The 23247-nt window shown below is 45.4% G+C and overlaps 1 protein-coding gene across 1 annotated transcript; it reads left to right on the forward strand.

Annotated features, from left to right (window-relative positions):
* The first annotated feature begins 9786 nt into the window (after window positions 1-9786).
* Window positions 9787-10997, forward strand: LOC137422146 (relaxin-3 receptor 1-like). The gene is given in 2 exon segments (XM_068108906.2): window positions 9787-10297; window positions 10300-10997. Coding segments are annotated over 2 exon segments (1209 nt in total).
* The last annotated feature ends 12250 nt before the right edge of the window (window positions 10998-23247 follow it).

Raw genomic sequence — 23247 nt, forward strand, 5'->3', positions numbered from 1 at the left:
ATTCCTCTTTTCTCCCGCCTCTGGAACAAACTCCCTCACTCTCTTCAATCCCACTCCAGCCTCCAGTTCTTTAAAACAGCTGTTCACCACCATCTCTTATCTTCCCCCATCCAAAACCTTGATCTTTTCTATCCCCGCTAATTTCACCGCAATTCCACTTTTTTGAAATACCAACTTCTGTCCTGGAAGTCCTTGGTGTCCTTGTGTTTTATACTTCTCCCACCCCCCCCCCCCCCCGTTCCCACGCCTCTTCCCCCCAAGCCCTCTCCCTCCCACACATCTCCCTGCTCTTAAATGTTGTGCGCTCTCAAGTGTTTGTGTGCTTCCGCTTCTCTTGTCTTCCGCTCCCTCTTTTTATATATTTTGTTTGTCTGGTTGATTTGTTTGTGAAGTAAATGTCAGCTCTTTCACGAGCCTCGATTCAGTATACAAAAAAAAAAGAAAAAAATTATCAAGGAGAATAAAATCTATATATATAAAACACAGTTTGTGTGTGTGTGTGTGTGTGTGTGTGTGTGTGTGTGTGTGTGTGTGTGTGTGTGTGTGTGTGTAATGTTACCGATAGACTCCTAAACGGAGAGGCTGACGTGCTTGATATTTGGCATAGACTTGGCCATTGAGCCTGGGACGAACATGGCCGAACTCAAAATATTTGACGATCCATATTTTTTATTCATATTTACCTCAGCGCATTTCAGTGCACGGAATCAACGGAATCAGAGCAGGTGGGCGCTGATTCGCTCAGAGCGACACGTGATGACGCTATGAACGCTATGACGCTATGAACGATATGATCGCTATGACGCTATGAACGCTATGACGCTATGAAAAAAAAAATCGCTATGACGCTATGAACGCTATGACGCTATGAACGATATGACGCTATGAACGCTATGACGCTATGACGCTATGAAAAAAAAAATCGCTATGACGCTATGAACGCTATGACGCTATGAACGCTATGATAAAAAAAAATTGCCAAGGGGCTCGCTCCCCCCCCCTCCGTTCCCCTCCCCTTCCCCTCCCCTCCCCTTCCCCCTCCCCCTCCCCTCCCCCGCCCGGCAATGCCGGGTACTTCTGCTAGTAACCAATAATGCGTTTTTTTCATTTCTTTTATTTTTTTTGTACACAACATCGAGACTCATGTAAGAGGTAGCACATTAAACACACAAAATAACCGACAACACGAAAAACATAAACGGACACATAAAACATAACAAAGGAAGGGGGAGACAAGATGGGGAGAGAGAGGGAAGCACACAAGCACAACAGTAGAGAATAGAGACATCAGGAGATCTGTGAAAGGGAGAGGGCTGTGGGGGGGGGGGGGGGGCGAGGAGGGAAGCGGTACACGGTATAAAACAAATTGACACCACTAGAAATTTCAGGAATGAAGTCGGAGATTGAAAGAGGTGGATTTGGGATGTATTAACAGGGGTAGAAAAGATCAAGGTTTTGGAAGGGGGAAGATGAGAGATGGTGTTGAACAGCTGTTTTAAAGATCTGGAGGGAGGAGAGGGATTGAAGAGAGTGTGGGAGTTTGTTCCAGAGGTGGGAGGAAAGAGGAATGAAAGAGTGAAGGTGAGCAGAGAGTCTTGATTTTGGCAGTTTCACCAGAAGAGGGTTTTTTGCAGTTCTTGTGCGTCCTGCAGGAATATTTGGAGGACATAGAACAGACACAGCTGGGGGAGCTATGCCAGACAGGAGTCAGTAGAAGACAGAAAGACCACCAACCTGCCTGCGATGAGTGAGTGAAAGGCCCTCGGAGTTAGCTTCATCACGGGAGATACCAATAATTCTGAAAATTTTGGTTTCAACAGCGTGAGCAGCCGAGCTGGGTGAGGCAGAAGCACCTTCCCAGAGGGGAGAGCAGTACCTCATTGAGCTGCGAATGAAAGCCTTGTATGTGGTGAGGAACTCAGAGGTGCCAAGGAAGGACTTCGCACGACGGAGGATGTGAAGTCGACGACTGATTTTGGAGGCCAGCTTGGAAATGTGGTTTTCCCAGGAAAGATCATGGCTGATAGTGACACCGAAAGGCTTGAGTGACAGAAATTCTGCATGAGGATTGCTGAGAAAGTAGATTGGAGAGTTGTCCAGACGGTCTTTTTGGAGAGACATAGTGAGAGTGTGACATTTGTCAGGATTGAAAGACATGTTCCACTTGTTTGACCAGCTTGTAATTTTGTCCAGGTTTGTGGAGAGTTGAGGCTACAGACTTGCGATCTGAGCGGTGAGATATGCAGTGGCAGAGAGTGGAGTCATCAGCAAAGAGATAGAGAGGATTTTCGAGAGAGTCGGAGAGATCATTAATGCAAACCATAAAAAGCACAGGACCAAGAACACTGCCTTGAGGAACTCCATCCTGAACAGGAATGGGAGATGAGAGAATTCCATTCAGTCCCACACGTTGACTGCGACCGGAGAGGACGTCCGCAAGCCATGTGTAGAGATTTCCATGGATACCATAGAAGGAGAGTTTGGTGAATAGGATGGGGTGCCAGACCATATCGAAGGCACGAGAAATGTCAAGGGAGACGGCTCTGATTTCCTGTTTGGCATTAAGGACCTCCATTCATTGTTGAGACAGCAGAAGCAGCACGTCCAGAGTAGAATGACCTGGTCTGAATCAAAATTGATGATCAGAGATCAAGCCATTGGAGAAGAGGAAGGATATAATATCAGAAGCAATGATGGTTTCCATGACCTTGCTGATAATTGGGAGCAGGCTGATTGGTCTGTAGTGGTAAGGATCTATTTTTGCACATTTTTTGTGTAAAGCGGTAATATTGGCTGATTTCCATGCAAATGGTAGATGACCTTGAGCAAAATTGAGGGTGAAGAGAACAGAGAGAGGGTGAGTTAGAGCAGGAGAGCTGGATTTTAGGACTCGTGGGCTGATGCCGTCTGGTTCAGTTGCAGAATCAGAGTCGAGGTTTGACAGAAACTTCTCCAACTTGTCAGGAGAGAAGGACACAGAGTCCAGGCGCAGCTGGCTTCGACTGGGAAAGGTGGGTACAGAAGAGACAGGTTTGGGACACAAGATTTTGAGGCAAACAAAAAGTTGAGGCATTAGGCTTTTTTACGTGCGGTGTCAGCTGTGTATCCGTTTGAGGTAAGGGAGGGGATGGAATGGGAACAATCACCAGAAACAGATTTGACCAGATGCCACCAAGATTTGGAGGAAGGAGAGAGGTTTGAGAGTTCAGTCTTGAAAATTATAATAGTGCTAACATAAAAAAATGATAATAGCGCTGACATTGAAAATTATAATAGTGCTAACATAAAAAATGATATAGCACTAACATTGAAAATGATAATAGCGCTAACATTTAAAAAATGATAATAGCGCTAACATTGGAAATGATAATAGCGCTAACATAAAAAATGATAATAACACTAACATTGAAAATGATAATAGCGCTAACATTTAAAAAATGATAATAGCGCTATCATTAAAAATGATAATAGTGCTAACATTAAAAATGATAATAGTGCTAACATTAAAAATGATAATAGCGCTTACATTAAAAATGATAATAGCGCTAACATTAAAAATGATAATAGCGCTAACATTAAAAATGATAATAGTGCAGACCTAGATGGGTCTAATGGTCTGGTGCATTTTTATCAACTTTATAAATGGTTTTATCGTCATCCCAACTCTCTCTTCCTCATATGTGGCGACTTCAACTGTCATCATGCCAGCTGGCTGGGTGTGGGTTCCTCTCTCACCAGCCATGGCACCTCAGCAAAGGACTTCTGTGTCTCATTGGGACTGACACAGTGACACAATCTGTCAATTTCCTGACCCGGAACTCAGTCAATGGAGTATCTTCTCTTCTAGACTTGGTTATGACAAACTTCCCTGCAAATGTCTGCTGCTCTTCTTCTGCTCCAATCGGTTCTTCTGATCAGGTGCTTGTTAAAGTGGACATCTCTCTGGCCATTCTCAGAGAGCCTCCTCAGCGTCAACGAGTCTGGCATTTCACTCAGGCCGACTGGCACGGGCTGCAAGCAGCCATTAATCATCTGGACTGGTCTCCCATCTCTACTGCCTCTGACATCAACTCTTCCTGGGAATTCTTCCAAAGCAAACTGCTCTCTCTCTCATGCACACATTTATCCCATCTCGTCTTTAGTTGTCTTACCCTTCCTCCCGTCCATGGTACACTGAATCTTGTGATGAGGCAGTTGCCCTGAAACAACTTGCCTTTGCCTCTTGGAAGGCAAATCCAAATGAAGGAAATCTCAGTTCCTTCCACCAAACTCGGAACAAGTGTGTGTCTACCCTCAGGAGTACCAGGAAGCACTATCTCTCCACACGCAAGAATGAACTCGCAAACCTGTCTCCTTCTTACAAATCCTGGTGGCGTCTGGTCAAATCCGTTTCTGGTGTTTGTTCCCCCTCCATACCCTCCCTCACCTCAAATGGCTACACAGTTGACACCGCACGTGACAAAGCCGAATGCCTCAACTCTGTGTTTGCCTCAAAATCTTGTGTCCCAAATCCATCTCTCTCTGTTCCCACCTTACCCAGTCGACCCCAACTGCTCCTGGACTCTGTGTCCTTCTCTCCTGACAAGGTGGAGAAGTTTTTGTCAAACCTCGACTCTGATTCTGCAACTGGACCAGCCGGCATCAGCCCACGGGTCCTAAAATCCTGCTCTGCCGCTCTATCTCACCATCTCTCTGTTCTTTTCACCCTCTCTTTTGCTCAAGGTCATCTGCCAGCATTTTGGAAATCAGCAAACATTACCGCTTTACACAAAAAGGTGCAAAAACAGATCCTTTCAACAACAGACCAATCAGCCTGCTCCCAATTATCAGCAAAGTCATGGAATCCATCATTACTTCGGATATCAAATCCTTCCTCTTCTCCAATGGCTTGATCTCCGATCGTCAATTTGGATTCAGACCAGGTCATTCTACTCTGGACATGTTGCTTCTGCTGTCTCAAAAATGAATGGAGGTCCTCAAATGCCAAACAGGAAATCAGAGCTGTCTCCCTCGACATATCACGTGCCTTTGATACGGTCTGGCACCCAGCTCTGCTCACCAAACTCTCCTCCTATGGTATCCATAGAAATCTCCACGCTTGGCTTGCGGACTTCCTCTCTGGTCATAGTCAACGTCTGGCCCTGAATGGATTTCTCTCATCGCCCCTTCCTGTTCTGGCTGGAGTTCCCCAAGGTAGTGTTCTGGGCCCTGTGCTTTTTCTGGTCTTCATCAATGATCTCTCCGACTCTCTGGAAAATCCTCTCTATCTCTTTGCTGATGACTCCACTCTCTGCCGCTCCATTCCTCATCCCTCAGATCGGCAGCCTGCAGCCTCCTCACTCTCTGCAGACCTGGACAAAATCACAGACTGGTCAAACAAGTGGAACATGTCTTTCAATCCTGACAAATGTCACACTCTTACGATGTCTCTCCGAAAAGACCGACTGGAAAACCATCCCATCTACTTTCTCAACAATCCTCTCCAAGAAGTTCTGTCGCTCAAGCTTTTGGGTCTCACTATCTGCCATGATCTTTCTTGGGAAAACCACATTTCCAAGCTGGCCTCCAAACCCAGTCGCCGACTGGGCATCCTCCGTCATGCGAAGTCCTTCCTTGGCACACCTGAGCTCCTCACCACATACAAGGCTTTCATCCGCAGCTAAATGGAATACTGTTCCCCCCTCTGGGCCGGTGCTCCTGCCTCACACCTAGCTTGGCTTCACGCTGTTGCAGCCAAAGCTTTCAGAATCATTGGAATCTCCTGCGATGAAGCTAAGTCCGAGGGCCTTTCACTCACTCACCGCAGGTAGGTTGGTAGTCTTTCTGTCTTCTACCGACTCCTCTCCGGCCTTGCTCCCACAGCTCTCTCTGTGCTCTGTCCCCCAAATATTCCTACAGGTCGCACAAGATCTGCCAGCAACCCTCTTATGGTTAGACTGCCAAAATCTAGGCTCTCTGTTCACCTTCACTCTTTCCTTCCCCTTTTCTCCCACCTCTGGAACAAACTCCCCCACTCCCTTCAATCCCACTCCTCCCTCCAGCTCTTTAAAACAGCTGTTCACCACCATCTCTTATCTTTCACCATCCAAAACCTTGATCTTTTCTACCCCCGCTAATTCACCCCAGATTCACTTTTTTCGAAATTCCAACTTCTTTCCTGGAAGTCGTTGCAGTGTCCATATGTTTTATACCTCTCCCACCTCCCCCTAAACCCTCTCCCTCCCACAGTTCTCTCGATGTCCCTGCTCTCAAATGTGTGTTTGTGTCCTTCTCCCTCTTTCCCCATCTTATCTACCGCTCCCCTTATTTTGTGTTTTATGTGTCGGTTTGTGTCGGTTTGACTTTTTGTGTGATTAATGTTAGCTCTTTCACGAGTCTCGATCTTGTATACAAAAACAAAAACAAAAAAATTGAAGTTGTTTGTGAAGTAACTTGTCATCTTACTAGAATTCACCAAATGTCCGTCCGTCCGTCCGTCTGTTTCCAGGTACCGCAAAAACGGCTGAATCGATCGCAACGATATTTTGGGTGGGTAAATAGGCTATTGTGGGGGTTACCCCATTGAGACATAACCAACAGGCACGGGACCAGTGGGGCTATTGATGGTATGGGCGTGGCGTGCGCTCGGTTGTTGCAGCCACGCCCCCTTAAGGGTGATTTTGTGTTATAAAAGATGCGTGAGTTCCGGTATTAGTTTAGTTCTTTTGGAATAAAGGAGCTTTGATCAAGCCACGAAGTGTCTCGCCCTCTCGTTATCCGCATCTCCTACACGATATTGTTTTTCCAATTTTTCCAAACACGATGGAATAATATTTACCGATATGAACAGTGATGTGGCTTTTGTTGAAATTCCACGTACCAGGAGAGAGTCGATCGACTCCTGACGAACTCTTCCTATATAAACGCGCGACTGAGAAAGACGTGTAGCGACCGCTTCCGTTTTGCAGATTCGTCGCGCGCTCTTCCGCATCTCAACGGTTCTGTTGTCATTGTCGTCGTTCATCGCAAAATACAACTGAATGCAAGTACACGAAAAAAAACGAAATACAGTTTACCTGAAGAGATATGCTTTAACACGCACGAAAGCAACATGACGTCATTGACCGCCATGAAAATCCACGAAGTATTTTACGCTATTAAAACTGAGCCGCTGTTTACATACTTAGGGCCAAATAAAAAAACACCAGTTGATCGTCCGGATTAAAAAAAAAAAGCAGGAGGATGAGGCCCTTTTAATTCAATCATTTTTTTCAAAATGGGCACCATGTACTGTTTAGATTTTGATGATTTGCGTGTGATATAATTACCTTCGCAAAAGCGGAAGGTTATGTTTTGATCGCTGTGTATTTATTTGTATGTCTGTGTGTGTGTGTGTGTGTATGTTATTCGCATAACTCAAAAAGTATTCAACCGAATTGCATGAAATTTGGTGGGATGATTGGTTATTATACGGGACACATTTGATTAGATTTTGGGAGCAATCGGGTCAAAGGTCAAGGTCAAGGTCACGAAAAGGTCAAAATCGTATTTTTACCATAGCGCGGTCAATTTTTATCCAATTGGCATGCAACTAATGCCAAAATGTTCAGAATTCAATGCCCGATCTTGTGATATACGACATGACCCAGTGAAGACATTACCCTTGTTAGCGGTTGGGGGTCAAAGGTCAGGGGGGTCACGACCTTGCAAAATGTGCGTTTTTTGTCATAACTCGGTCAATTCTTATCCGATTTGCATGAAATCAGCACCAAACTGTTCACTGTTCTGTTCCCTACACTCCCATGCCAAGTACAGAACAGTAGCTGCGGCGAAGGTATGCGCTCTACCGAGTGCCCGTTCTAGTTCAACGGATGTTTATGTGAATCGTTTAAATAAAAACTAGAACGGGCACTCGGTAGAGCGCATACCTTCGCCGCAGCTACTGTTCTGTACTTGGCATGGGAGTGTAGGGAACAGAACAGTGAACAGTTTGGTGCTGATTTCATGCAAATCGGATAAGAATTGACCGAGTTATGACAAAAAACGCACATTTTGCAAGGTCGTGACCCCCCTGACCTTTGACCCCCAACCGCTAACAAGGGTAATGTCTTCACTGGGTCATGTCGTATATCACAAGATCGGGCATTGAATTCTGAACATTTTGGCATTAGTTGCATGCCAATTGGATAAAAATTGACCGCGCTACGGTAAAAATACGATTTTGACCTTTTCGTGACCTTGACCTTGACCTTTGACCCGATTGCTCCCAAAATCTAATCAAATGTGTCCCGTATAATAACCAATCATCCCACCAAATTTCATGCAATTCGGTTGAATACTTTTTGAGTTATGCGAATAACATACACACACACACACACACAGACATACAAATAAATACACAGCGATCAAAACATAACCTTCCGCTTTTGCGAAGGTAAAAAGCCTTCTGATATTTTGCCTTTTCATTTGGGCTTTCTAATTGAAGCCCCGCCCGTAGGGCGGCTACCGTTGCTAGTTATTATAATATGAAAGGCACAATTTCAATCTGCAGGGAGAGTCTATTTTCTACTTCCACTCCACTATTAGAAGGACTTAGTTAGCTTCCCAAACTGGAACGTTCATCCGAGGTTTCTATGACACAGCCATAGCATCTGCGTCGGTATTTGTGGTTGTAATTGCCAGATGCCACGCAGACACCAGAAGTGTCCCATGCAGACACCAGAAGTGTCGCATGCAGACACCAGAAGTGTCCCATGCAGACACCAGAAGTGTCCCATGCAGACACCAGAAGTGTCCCATGCAGACACCAGAAGTGTCCCATGCAGACACCAGAAGAACGTTCGTTCTCGTACACACATGCCAGACCCACATTGGAATTCTGTCACCCGTAACAGGTGTTCCGTGTAAAGTGGTCAACGCCGAACGATCCTTTAAGTGTGCGACATTTAGAGGTCTTTGTGGCCTGCGATATATCGCAAATGTCACACGACTATTCAAAAAACGTCGCATTGAGATAACCAGTCGTGCGAAATCGTGCAGCTACTGACTGACCAATCATTTCAGAAACAGTACAATTAATTAATTATAAACCATGAATAGGTGATTAATAAAATTAGCAAGGAGCAAAATCTGGGGGAAGATTCCCTCTTTTACATTTACATCCAAATCTTTCTTTATGATCAGTGTGCTGAACACATCATATGGAATTGCCCGTTGTCAGCTGCCCAGAGATCCCTCTGTTGTCGACGTTCAGAATAATGAACATGCCAGCAGGATCGATGAGGTTACACTGCGCATGGGTTTGGGACCAGATGGGTGGAGGTGGAGGGAGACATCTTGCACCAGCTTACTCGATTTTTTTTTTTTAAACCAATGTATTTTGCAGTCACTTTTATATTAATCTCCTGAAATGTGGATATTGTGAAATATACAACAAAGCTTTGTTTCCACTTGTGTTATAGATACAGTTTGTTAGGGTAATGATTATTTAAGCTTTTTATTTGTATTAACATAAAACGACCGCTTCAATGCATATATTCAGAAGTCAGGTGATGTAACGCAGGTTGTAATGAAAGAATTTAATTCGTGCGAGGCTGTTTTCCTCGAGCTTACTCACCAAATGATGACCTCTCCTCGAGCAGTTGCGGAGTGTGGGACGTTACGCCCTCCTGACCTATTTGCCCCTCTTTTTATGTTCCTCCCATCAGCATCCTTCCTTACGTCATGATGATCCACCCCGCTATCCGAGTTTAAATGCTGGGAGAAATTCCCAGTTCGACCCGTTGAAGGTGTAGACCGGTCCCCGCCATGCCCGACATCCAGGAGACCAATTTGGCGGCTCCGTGGGACCCATCTATATGTTCCCCGTCTTTCCTCGCGCAGCCGCACAATCGCACCTTCTCGGGGAACCTGAGCGCTTGGTCTCTGCTCGGTAACTGCACGATATGTGATCATGGCATCTTCGCCAACGCGGGCTCGCCTGCACTTCGAATAATCATATCGCTCGCTTACTCGATCGTCTGTGCCATTGGGCTCGTTGGAAACCTTTTTGTTTTCTATGTGATGCACAGCAAGCAGGCACGGAAAATATCCACCATCAACTTTTATGTTCTTAACTTGGTCGTCACTGATTTCCAGTTCGTCTTGGTCCTGCCGTTTTGGGCTGTAGAGACCGGACTCGACTTCAACTGGCCTTTCGGTGACGCCATCTGCCACGTCGTGTCCTTGCTCATGCTCCTCAACATGTACGCCAGCGTGTCCTTCCTCATGGCGATGAGCGTGGCTCGCTATTGGGCCATTGCTTCGGGTCTCCGGGCACGGTCCAGGCTGGAATCTTCACCCCGAGCTGGGCCAGCATTTTCATTTGGCTCGCTGCCTCCGCCGCCAGCATTCCCACGGCCGTGTTCTCTACTGTGGTGCAGGTGTCCGGCGTGTCTCTCTGCATCACCAAGTTTCCCGAGAGGGAAGAATTCTGGCTCTCCATGTACAACATCCAAAAGATCGTGCTCGGCTTCTTGTTGCCACTGGTGATCATCAGCATTTGTTACCAGTTACTCTTGCGATTTTTACGCGAGAAGAATCCGCTGGGAGTAAAACCCGATCGGCGCTCCAAGGTGACCCACTCCATCACCGTCGTGGTGCTGTCCTTCTTTGTGTGCTGGTTTCCCAAGCACGCCATCACCTTTTGGGGTGTTCTTGTGAAGCTTAGAGTTGTTCCCTTCAACAACATGTACTATGCCACCCAAGAGTACATCTACCCGGTAACCCTGTGCCTGGCGCACTCCAACAGTTGTCTCAACCCTCTACTTTACTGCCTCCTGCGCAAAGACATTCGCCAGAGTTTACGGCAACTGCTCTGGCATCAAGCTGCCTCGCCAAAGCCCGCCATCAACGTCTGCCACTTGCAGCCATACCCGCAAACTCGCAGACCTGAACGGGTTCCCGAGGATGCGCAACCAGCAGTTCATGGGACTCGAGAACCAAAGGTCTGTGCCAGTGCTCCATCATCTCGTCAATGAGATCGCTGCCCCTCCTCTTTCGTATATGGAAGGAGCGATCCGATCTGCCGTAGCATTCAGGTTGTGCCAACAGCTGAACCAACCGCCCTTCTGGCCCTTGACATCCACCAGGAACATTTACCTGCTAGTATCCCCATGAGCAGTATTCGTCATTCCTCAATAGTCTGAACAGAGTCTCTTCCGACCATGGTGCCCATCACAAAGTCTCACTGACACTGTAATCGGGACTTGTGTCGCTTATTAATGCATTTCTCAATTCGATCCATTTACGAAATGCTCGTGGATTGGCGAATGTTCATGACCATTCCATCTAATATACCAAGATTGGATTTAAAAAAAAAACGATCTAAGTTGAAGTTGATTTGCGACTAAAAATTTTAAACGCTCAATGATAAAACATTTTGATCGATCTCTCCCTGGAGGAATTGTGGTTCAACGTGGTGATCTAATTCCCATCATTGGCATGCAGTTATTTTTCTATTATCATGATGAAAGTATTAGGATGTAAAGAGCATAGCAAAAATCAATGGTATTGTAAAGCTGCACTATGATGCGGTTCACTTGCACCTGCTGCTGCTACACGCAAAGGAATCGCACTCGAAGCGCTTCGTGATGCCAACCTGGTAAATGGCGAAAACCACTTCATTTATAGTTGTGCTTCAATTATTCTGTTGAATGTTTCATGTCACAATGGATGGCTCATATATGATTATATAGCCAATCCCTTTTACTTGCAAAATGGTAGATTTTTCAAGTACATTGGTTGGTCTTGTGCGTTATTCTGTCTGTCCGTTTGTCTGTCAATCACCTACACGTCACAATTCCAAACCGATCGTAATGAATCTTTACCAAGTTATACAGGTAGTCACGACTGAGAAGCCTATTGATTTTGTGGTCAAAGGTCAAAGGCCACCTTGAGGCCAAATCTCGAAAATCGTCATTTTTCATCCGATGGACTTGAAAATTGAACAACATTTGCATATTGAAGCACTAAATTGGGAAACAAACTATTTCTCAGGTCAAACGGTCAAAGGTCGACTCAACGTCAAACTTCCAAAATCATGAATTTACATCTTTAAAAGTGTCAATTTTCATTCGATTGACTTGAAATTAAACAGCAATTGTATATTGCATCACTGAATTGGGAAACCAACTATTTTAGTCAAAAGGTCAAAGGTATACCCAAGGTCAAAATTATAAAATAGTCAATTTTCATCTGTAAAATCATCCATCGTCATCTGATTGACTTGAAAATTAAGCAGCAATTGTATAGTGCATCACTGAAATTGGGAAACCAACTATTTTAAGGTCAAAAGGTCAAAGGTCAACCCATGGTCAAACTACTAAAATCATCAATTTTCATCTGAAAAATCATCCATTTTCATCCTATTAACTTGAAATTTAAACAGCATTTGCATAGTGCACCACTGAATTGGGAAACCAACTATTTTAAGGTCAAAAGGTCAAAGGTCAACCCATGGTCAAACTACTAAAATCATCAATTTTCATCTGAAAAATCATCAATTTTCATCTAATTGACTTGAAAATTAAGCAGCAAATGTATAATGCATCATTGAATTGGGACCCAACTATTTTAAGGTCAAAAGGTCAAACGTCAACCCATGGTCATCATCTGAAAAATCATCAATTTTCATCCTATTAACTTGAAATTGAAGCAGCATTTGCAAAGTGCATCACTGAATTGGGAAACGAACTGTTTTTGAGGTAAAAAGGTCAAACTACTAAAATCATCAATTTTCATCTGAAAAATCATCAATTTTCATCCTATTAACTTGAAATTGAAGCAGCATTTGCATAGTGCATCACTGAATTGGGAAACCAACTAATTTTGAGGTCAAACTACTAAAATCATAAATTTTCATCTGAAAAATAATCAATTTGAATCCGATTGACCCGAGCTTTGATTAAGATCATGAATTTTAATCTGAATGCAATGGATACTTTGATGTATCCATGGCAACTTTTTTTGGGAGGGGGGAGGAGTGTATTTTATAAGTATCGTGCTCTGCATGACGTCTTTCTTGTTTTAGTTGTTTGTATTTTCCATTGTTTTATAACATCTTACAAGAGTCACGCAAGTCAATGTACGTTGCGGTGTCCAACAGCTCTTCACTTGAACGTAAAGTTAAGAAAGAATGTGTTTTCCTTGTGCTGGCTTAAAACACCATGCATTGACTTTCCATTCCATTTCCCAGGGCAGGAGTTTTGAATTCGGTAAGGGTCATAGCTCACAATGGCAAAGACGCCAGTTGGGTCTTTGACGTCGATGGGAAAAATCTAGCATGTGGGGACGACCGACTTAACATCAATCCAAAGGACTGTGTACCTATTGATGCAATGTTCTTCCAGCAATGCACCATGAGGTGGCAGCCTATAATCAGATTAGGAATGGAACTCTGTCTCTTTCTTCCTATTTCCCTGGGAAGGCAGGCCTCCTACTGCCCCACAGCAATTATTGCACTGTGTTAATAATATTTAGATAGGATGCTCCCTTACGAGGAAGCTCAACGCAGGAAGGGCCAATAGACCCATTAAGCCTGTGCAATGGTTGCCAACCTTTTTTTTTTTTTGTCCATGTTCTATCTTTTTTGAAATGCTGAGTGCCAAGGAAGGAGGCAGCATGTGCCACTTAAAAATCTTTGGTATGACTCGATGAGAGTTCCAAACGCCAACCTCCCAGACTCAGAACGGACGCTCTAATCATTATGCCATCGAGTCAAGCCAATCAAGGTAGTCTGAGCATGATTTTGGCCAAATAACGAATTTTATTATTCTTTATTTAATAAATATTTTATTAATTAGTTAATAAAATGTAATTATTCATGATTATTATTAATAAATTAAAATTAATGCTTTAAATTGATTATTATTATTAATAATTAATTATTTTTTTAAAAAAATTTCTTTTTGTATACAGAATCGAGGCTCGTGAAAGAGCTAACATTTATCACACAAACAAATCAAACAGACAAACAAACAAAGTATTTAAAAAGGGGAGCGGTAGACAAGATGGGGAGAGAAGGGGAAGCACATAAACACAACATTTGACAGCAGGGACATCGGGAATGTGTGGGAGGGAGAGGGCTTGGGGGGAGGCGGCGTGGGAAGGGGAGGAGGGGTGGGATAAGTATAAACACAAGGACACCAAGGACTTCCAGGAAAGAAGTTGGTATTTCGAAAAAGAGGATTTGGGGTGAAATTTTGCGGTGGGGTAGAAAAGATCAAGGTTTTGGATGGGGGAAGATAAGAGATGGTGGTGAACAGCTGTTTTAAAGACCTGGAGGGAGGAGTGGGATTGAAGAGAGTGAGGGAGTTTTTTTCAGAGGCAGGAGAAAAGAGGAATGAAGGAGTGAATGTGAGCAGAGAGTCTTGATTTTGGCAGTTTAACTATAAGAGGGTTGCAGGCAGATCTTGTGCGACCTGTAGGAATATTTGGGGGACAGAGCCCAGAGAGAGCTGGAGGAGCAAGGCCGGAGATGAGTCGGTAGAAGACAGAAGGACCACCAACCTGCCTGTGGTGAGTATGTGAAAGGCCCTCGGAGGTAGCTTCATCGCGGGAGATTCCAATGATTCTGAACGCTTTGGTTTCAACAGCGTGAAGACGAGCTTGGTGTGAGGCAGGGGCACCAGCCCAGAGGGGAGAGCAGTATTCCATTGAGCTGCGGATGAAAGCCTTGTATGTGGTGAGGAGCTCAGGTGTGCCAAGGAAGGACTTCGCACGACGGAGGATGCCCAGTGGGCGACTGGCTTTGGAGGCCAGATTTGAAATGTGGTTTTCCCAGGAAAGATCATGGCAGATAGTGAGACCCAAAAGCTTGAGTGACAGAACTTCGTGGAGAGGATTATTCAGAAAGTGGATGGGAGGGTTGTCCAGTCGGTCTTTTCAGAGAGACATTGTAACAGTGTGAGATTTGTCAGGATTGAAAGACATGTTCCACTTGTTTGCCCAGTCTGTGATTTTGTGCAGGTCTGCAGAGAGTGAGGAGGCTGCGGACTGCCGATCTGAGGGATGAGGAATGGAGCGGCAGAGAGTGGAGTCATCAGCAAGGAGATAGAGAGGATTTTCAAGAGAGTCGGAGAGATCATTGATGAAGACCAGAAAAAGCACAGGGCCCAGAACACTGCCTTGGGGAACTCCAGCCTGAACAGGAAGAGGAGATGAGAGAAACCCATTCAGGGCCACACGTTGACTACGACTAGAGAGGAAGTCCGCCAGCCATGCGTGGAGATTTCCATGGATACCATAGGAGGAGAGTTTGGTGAGCCAAGCGGGGTGCCAGACCGTATCGAAGGCACGTGATATGTCTATATGTCAAGTGTTTATGTCAAGTGATATGTCAAGTTATTAATAAATACAATTAATTTAATTAATTAATTTTATTATTCGAATTATTTTACATCAGTTGGCTAATGCTAGCACATGGGTCAGTTGTTTAACTTACATTGGAAAGACGGTGCATTTTATGTTGTAATGACCTGCTTGTGAGAATGAAACCTCACCCAAGACAGCTCGAAGCTAAGTGCGCTCCCTTCTGAGCCACCCTTGAATAAACCAAGACCCTTGCTAAGTATTAAGCAGTTTTAAGTGTATCTTCACAGTATAATCAACAATATACAACTATCCTTGACATTATTCATTACGAACAGACACCAAGCACATTTCGACATATGCTTTGTGAGTACCCATTGCGCACCTTTCTAAATGTGCACTTATCATACCGTTTCGGTTTGTGTCATTTGAGCGCACGTGTCGCTTGGCAACCCGGGCACACTATTGACAATCCAATGGCACTTGAAAGGTTCAAGCACATGTAACGTCTCAAAAATTTTGACTTCACACGTAAACACCGGGTGTGCACACTGACCGTGCTGCGTCCTCGTGTTGTTGCTTCACTCATTCACACTAGTAAGGGCATTTCTGAGATATTTCACAAATCTGTTAACTAAATTGTTACCAAAAAATTTCTTCACCAATATGTTTGTAAAGGTGTGTAATAACATGTGTTAAAATGTTGAAGTTCAACTCCCGTGGGAAACCCAGAAAAAAAGCTGTTGAATTCGGGTACCGAAAAATTATTTTCGAGAATTTTTATTTTTTTTAATCGGCCCTTAAGTAACTTATGAGGGGTCAAATAAGGGTTTTTCATGATTCTGAGTTGATTGTTAACATTTATATTTTCACTTTTACATTTACACACAAAGTAGCTTTTATTTCACATACATATATAATACTCAAGAGTTATTTCTCATTCACAATGTCAGAAGTTTCAACAGTCATTGTCTATGTCTTCTTCAGACTCAACAACATCATGACTGCAGTTTCTGCATGTAATGCCATTACAGACTCCACAGGCCGAGATGCACGTGACCCCATTCTTCTTGCAGCTGCATCGCCGGTTGCTGCAATCTCCATGACAATTACAGCTCGTGAACTGCAATAGCTCCTCAGGAGCCGTGGGGTCCAGTGTTGGAACTGGCTCATACCCATGCACACCTATTGTCCATCCATAGTCACTGGGGTTCAGAGACATGCTCTGTAGAAGGATCCAGTCCCGGGTCTGCAGGTAGGCACGGAGTGACACGGTGGCATAGTTCCGAACCCGAAGGATCGGTAACCGACACAATTTCGGTCTTCGAGGCTGGCCGATAGGCACAGTGTGACCAGAAGGGACAAGGTTCTCCTGACCACGTGGCCCTCGACTTGGTGGGGTTTGTCCGCACAATGTGGGCGCTTCAGGATGAACTTTAGCCGGGGAGCGTTTGGGCACCCCTGTCTGATACTGCCGCCCACGCGCAGAACAACTTGTGAGTGCACGTGGGTCCCGGCGGTCCCACTGGCCTAGCGCTACCATGTTTAGACAGCGAAATCCGTCCCCGGGCACCTTCTTTCCCTTCTTTCCTGTACATCTGCCCTTCTTTCCTGTGTTGTGAAATACAAGGTGTCTTCGTATTTCTCTAGAAGTTTTATCTTTAGCCAATGCTTTGAATAAGAAAGGCTCTTCTCTGGTGACTGATCAAACTCCTGCAGCTTTTCATGGACTTGGTCCATGTTCATTACCCCATGCTCTAATTCTGAGTCTAACCATTCGCAGAATTCAATAAAAACTGCCTCTCGCTCCTCATCAATACTCCTCTGTCCTCTCTTCCTTTTTCCTTCCTCATCAGTCTTGGACAAACTGTCACCTCTCGCAAACATAAGTTTGCATCGCAAATCCTGCCTCACAAAAAATCGCAAATCCTGCCTCCTGCCTCACACCTTGCTCGGCTTCACGCTGTTGAGGCCAAAGCTTTCAGAATCATTGGAATCTCCTGCGATGTAGTCAACGCCGAGGGCCTTTCACTCACTCACCGCAGGCAGGTTGGTGGTCTTTCTGTCTTCTACCGACTCCTCTCCGGCCTTGCTCCCCCAGCTCTCTCTGTGCTCTGTCCCCCCAATATTCCTTCAGGTCGCACAAGATCTGCCTGCAACCCTCTTATGGTTAAACTGCCAAAGTCTAGGCTCTCTGCTCACCTTCACTCTTTCATTCCCCTTTTCTCCCGCCTCTGGAACAAACTCCCCCACTCCCTTCAATCCCACTCCTCCCTCCAGGTCTTTAAAACAGCTGTTCACCACCATCTCTTATCGGCCCCCATCGAAAACCTTGATCTTTTCTACCCCCGGTAATTCACCCCAGAGTCCTTGCAATGTTCATATGTTTTAATCCTCTCCCACCTCCCCCCAAGTCCTCCCGATGTCCCTGCTCTCAAATGTTGTGTTTGTGTCCTTCCCCCTCTTCCCCCTCTCTTTTGTGTCCTTCCCCCTCTCTCCCCATCTTGTCTGCCGTTCCCCTTGTTTTTTGTGTTTTGTGTGTCGGTTTGTCTTTTTGTATGATTAATGTTAGCTCTTTCACGAGCCTCGATCTTGTATACAAAAAAAAATAATAATAAAAAAAAATAAATGGTACAGTGTTTCTTCTGCTACCAAGTCGTTGATCCCTTCCAGGCGTCCAGTGACTTCAGTGCCCCAGTCATCCCCGCGACTCCGTGCTGTCTTCAGCAAGCTTGCCTTCAGTGTATCTGCAGTCAAATTATCTGGCACTCTGTATTTCTTTCTAGCTTGTGCTGGATTATTTTTGTAGAGCTGGGCTGGTTGGTTGCAAAGAATGCATACATCCTTATACAGGAGGTCAACTGACTGTGATCTTCTCGAACTGCAGCCAGTTCATGAACTGAACTCACAAGTAGTGCGTCTTCTCTTCAACTTTGATGACTCTTTCTCTGCCTTTGATGCTTGAGCTGACTTCTTGGTGGTTGCAACAAAGTTGTTGTACAGATCATTTTTACACTTCTGGTGGTACCTCAGTTTTCCTTCCTTTTGAGCCTCCTTCATACGTTCCACAACAGTAACATTTTCGACAGTTTCTGCTTGTTTCAATAAAGTTGAGTATCCCTTTGGAGTTGCCTGTATGAGCCTTTCAGCTGGTGTATCCGAGCGTGCACAGATGAAGCAATTGAGCACAGGTGGAGTAACGTCTTCATCCATATTGCTAGACTCCATGTCCTGCAAAGTAGAAAATGAGATATATTTAGAAATTATTTTTCCACAAAGGAGTGTCTGTGGTGAAATATAAATGTTAACAATCAACTCAGAATCATGAAAAACCCTTATTTGACCCCTCATAAGTTACTTAAGGGCCGATTAAAAAAAATAAAAATTCTCGAAAATAATTTTTCGGTACCCGAATTCAACAGCTTTTTTTCTGGGTTTCCCACGGGAGTTGACCTTCAACATTTTAACACATGTTATTACACACCTTTACAAACATATTGGTGAAGAAATTTTTTGGTAACAATTTAGTTAACAGATTTTCATATGTTTCCCTTACTATAAGGGAAGGTGTGTGCACTTGCAGAAGAAATCAACAAGCTTGGGCCAGATGACGTTTCATATGTCCTCTTCAAAGTCTGAGCCAGGGCAGACACTTTCGATTTCGTTAACACCTCCGACTTGGCATAAATCCAAGATGGCTGCCACAAAACTAGCTACAATTGGAATTTGACATATCTCCACAGTTACTGCAGCCTGGATAATACCTGCCGTGCTGCATAATATCTGCTGGCATGTATAATACCTGCCGGCCTGAATCATACTGTTGCGGATATGGCATTTGGCCTCCATATCCGCTTGTAAATATTCCCCTATTTCCCCAATACTCCCCAACTATCCCCAATCCCCCATTCCCTAGTCCCATTGCCTGTAGATAACACTCTGTAGAACCGACCTTCCCCTTTTTCCCCCATTAAATGTCGTGCCCAGGTCCACCGCATCTCACGTAGACAACTTTCGGACATCTTGCTAGTTATTCTTAGTCTATGTCAGTTAAGGACTCGTTTCCATTAATTCTGACTCTTCGTTGCACCAGAATGTGATTATATGGCACCAGTAGTGAGTTTAGGACCTTCCCATACCTCCTCCCATCTTCTTCCCCAAACAACAACTACAACAACAACTACAACAACGGCGCGCGCGGGGAGTGTGCGTCCTCACTCCGGCTCGGTTAGCCGCCATTACCCATGTGCGCCGACGGGGTTACCACGAAGGGGCTGCCTGTCGGCCCCTCGTCAAGGGCGGAGCCGGTAACCCCCCGCACCCAATGAGAAGCAACGGGCCGATTCCATCTGGGGCGGAGCTAACGAGCCGAGGGCGTGTCACTCCCCGCCGGAGATACGCAGCGACTTACCGGATGTGAAGTCAGATGCGCCTGAACTACGGAGAGCAAAGGACGCCACCCCCAGCGCGACGATACCTCCCCGCATCTTTGGACCGGACCGGGTCGATTCTGTCCTTGAGCCAAGAGTGCACCTTGAGCCATCGACTGCCCGCTTTCCTTGCCATCAATCCCCGTGTGAGTCAGTTTTGTCCTGTTTATCTGTCGTCTGTCGGGGCTATTATAAGACCGTAATTAAGTGCCTACCTTACTATGCTGTCTCTCTCATCCCTGTAATCTGACCTTCCGCAATATTATAACCTCCTCCGGAGGTCTTGAGAACTGAACCCTTGGTGTCGTGTCATTTTAATCCCAGCCGTTGTGTCCTTTTCCTTCATTGATCTAGCGTAGCGCGGCTCGGCCAAGGTTCGAGTATAATCGGGTAACTTGTGCGGACACGGCGGCCATTCCGCTCGGCCCACCATAACATCAAAGTCGTGTCTGTAACAATACATACCGCCGCAGAGGCGGATTATCATTTGTTGGGGGCCCTGGGCACAAAAAATATTTTGACCAAAACATCCCCAAAAACACGAATACATGAAAATGCTTTTTTTTCTTTCTTTTTTTGTGTACAGAATCGAGGCTCGTGAAAGAGGTAACATTTATCACACAAACAAATCAAACAGACAAACAAACAAAGTATATAAAAAGGGGAGCAGTAGATAAGATGGGGAGAGAAGGGGAAGCACATAAACACAACATTTGAGAGCAGGGACATCGGGAATGTGTGGGAGGGAGAGGGCTTAGGGGGAGGCGGCGTGGGAAGGGGGGTGGGGGGAGAACTATAAACACAAGGACACGAAGGACTTCCAGGAAAGAAGTTGGTATTTCAAAAAAGTGGAATTGGGGTGAAATTAGCGGGGGTAGAAAAGATCAAGGTTTTGGATGGGGCTTCCCATCTTCCCAGCTTCCCAGCTGTTCACCACCATCTCTTATCTTCATAAGAGATGGTGGTGAACAGCTGTTTTAAAGACCTGGAGGGAGGAGTGGGATTGAAGAGAGTGAGGGAGTTTGTTCCAGATGTGGGAGAAAAGAGGAATGAAAGAGTGAAGGTGAGCAGAGAGTCTTGATTTTGGCAGTTTAACCATAAGAGGGTTGCTGGCAGATCTTGTGTGACCTGTAGGAATATTTGGGGGACAGAGCCCAACTGACAAAGACTTCATTTAATGTTACACCGAGTTAATAAAGGATACACTAGGACTAAGTACATCTATGAGGAATACGACCAGCTGATTGGTAAAGAACACACCCCAGCACTTTCATTGGTGTGTTCATTACCAAGTTTTTATTACTTTCGAAAATCGAAGATTTCTATTGGCCTTGTGAATTATTCTGTCTGTTTGTAAGTTTGGTCTGTTTGTCTGTCAATCGGCTACAGGTCACAATATAAAACTGATCTTTACTAAACCTCACCAAATGGTTCAGTTTGTCATAAGGAAGAAGCCCATTGATTTTGAGGTCAAAGGTCATCTTGAGGTCAAGCTTCTAAAGTCGTCATTTTTTCATCCCATTGCCGTGAAAGTTGAACAGCAATTACGTAGTCCATCACTGAATTAGGAAATCGACTATTTTTGAGGTTAAAAAGTCAAAGGTCAACTCAAGTTTAAACTTCAAAATCATCAATTTTCATCTGAAAATCAATTTTCATCCGATTGACCCGATCTATGATTAAGATAGTCGATTTTAATCTTAATGTTTCAATATCTTATACGTCTCCCTCACTACATGATCGAAATTCACATTCATTCCGTCCCTCCTCAATCGTTCTGAATCGGATTGCTAACTTGAAAATCACAACAAACCCAATTTGTTATCAATGTTCGTCTTTCATTAATCATCCACTTTCTAAACTCCCCTCTTGCCCCTCCCATCCAAATCCCCCCCTTGCACCTACACTCCTAAACTCCCCCCTTGCTCCTCCACTCTTAAACTCCCCCCTTGCCCCTCCACTCCTGAACTCCCCCCTTGCCCTTCCCCTCCTAAACTCCCCCCTTGCCCCTCCCCTCCAAATCCCCCCCCTTGCCCCTCCACTCCTGAAATCCCCCCTTGCCCTTCCCCTCCTAAACTCCCCCCTTGCCCCTCCCCTCCAAATCCCCCCCTCGCCCCTACACTCCTAAACTCCCCCCTTGCCCCTCCACTTCTAAACTCCCCCTTGCCCCTTCCCTCCTAAACTCCCCCCTTGCCCCTCCCCTCCTAAACTCCCCCCTCACTCCTCCCCTTCAAAACTCCCCCCCCCCAACCCCTCCCATTCAAATCTCCCCCATACCATTCCTCTCCAATTCTCCTTCCTCCCCCCTCCTCCTCAAAGCTGCCTCCTCCCCACTTCGTCTCCCTTCTATCTCATACCTCCACCCCCCCCAACCTTCTACTTTCCTCTGCCCCCCCTCAAACAACCCCTCACTGTGCCTCATCCCTTCACCATCAAACCTTTCATCCTCCTCATCCTTCCCTTTCTTGGAACTCTTCTGCAATCTCTGACACACTATCAACTGCTCTCCCTACCTCCCCCTCTCATCCTTCATCTTACCCTACTCCTCCCCTCCCCTGTCCTGTACCCGATGCTCCCCCTCTCTCTTCATTAACGGTATGGACCTCAAACATCCGGGGCCTTCGCTCAAACCTGACTGATCTCTCCATACAGGTTGCTTCTGACAATCCAGACTTGATCTGCTTAACAGAGACTTTCCTCCTTCAAGATGTCTCTGATTCCTTAATATCTCTTCCTGGTTACTCCCTCCTCCGGTATGATAGACCTGAGCCTCGTCCTGGTGGTGGGGTGGCTATCTTTATCAAAAACTCTCTTCCTCACACTCCTTGCACTGCCCTCTCTCCTCCTCACCCCCAGGAGTACTTCTGGCTACGGCTTCCTCTCCGCTCCCACCTTTTGTTCATATGTGTTCTGTACCGTCCCCCAAACAGTGATGACTCCATCTACATTTCACTGTCTGACAACATGGACCAACTTCTATCCACTCATCCAAACTCTCTCTTCCTCATATGTGGTGACTTCAACTGTCATCATGCCACCTGGTTGGGTGTGGGTTCCTCTCTCACCAGTCATGGCACCTCAGCAAAGGACTTCTGTGACTCACTGGGATTGACACAATCTGTCAATTTCCCGACCCGGATCTCAGCCAATGGAGTATCTTCTCTTCTAGACTTGGTTATGACAAACTTCCCTGCTAATATCTGCTGCTCTTCTTCTGCTCCAATCGGTTCTTCTGATCATGTGCTTGTCAAAGTGGACATCTCTCTGGCCATTCTCAGAGAGCCTCCTCAGCGTCGATGAGTGTGGCATTTCATTCAGGCCGACTGGGACGGTCTTCAAGCAGCCATCAATCGTCTGGATTGGTCTCCCATCTCCACTGCCTCTGACATCTATTCTTCCTGGGAATTCTTCCAAAGCAAACTGATCTCTCTCATGCACAGATTTATCCCATCTCGCCTTCAGTTGTCTTACCCTTCCTCCCATCCATGGT

Source organism: Myxine glutinosa, chromosome 2 (genome assembly GCF_964187855.1).
Source record: "Myxine glutinosa chromosome 2, kmMyxGlut1.1, whole genome shotgun sequence".
NCBI classification, from domain to species: Eukaryota; Metazoa; Chordata; class Myxini; order Myxiniformes; family Myxinidae; genus Myxine; species Myxine glutinosa.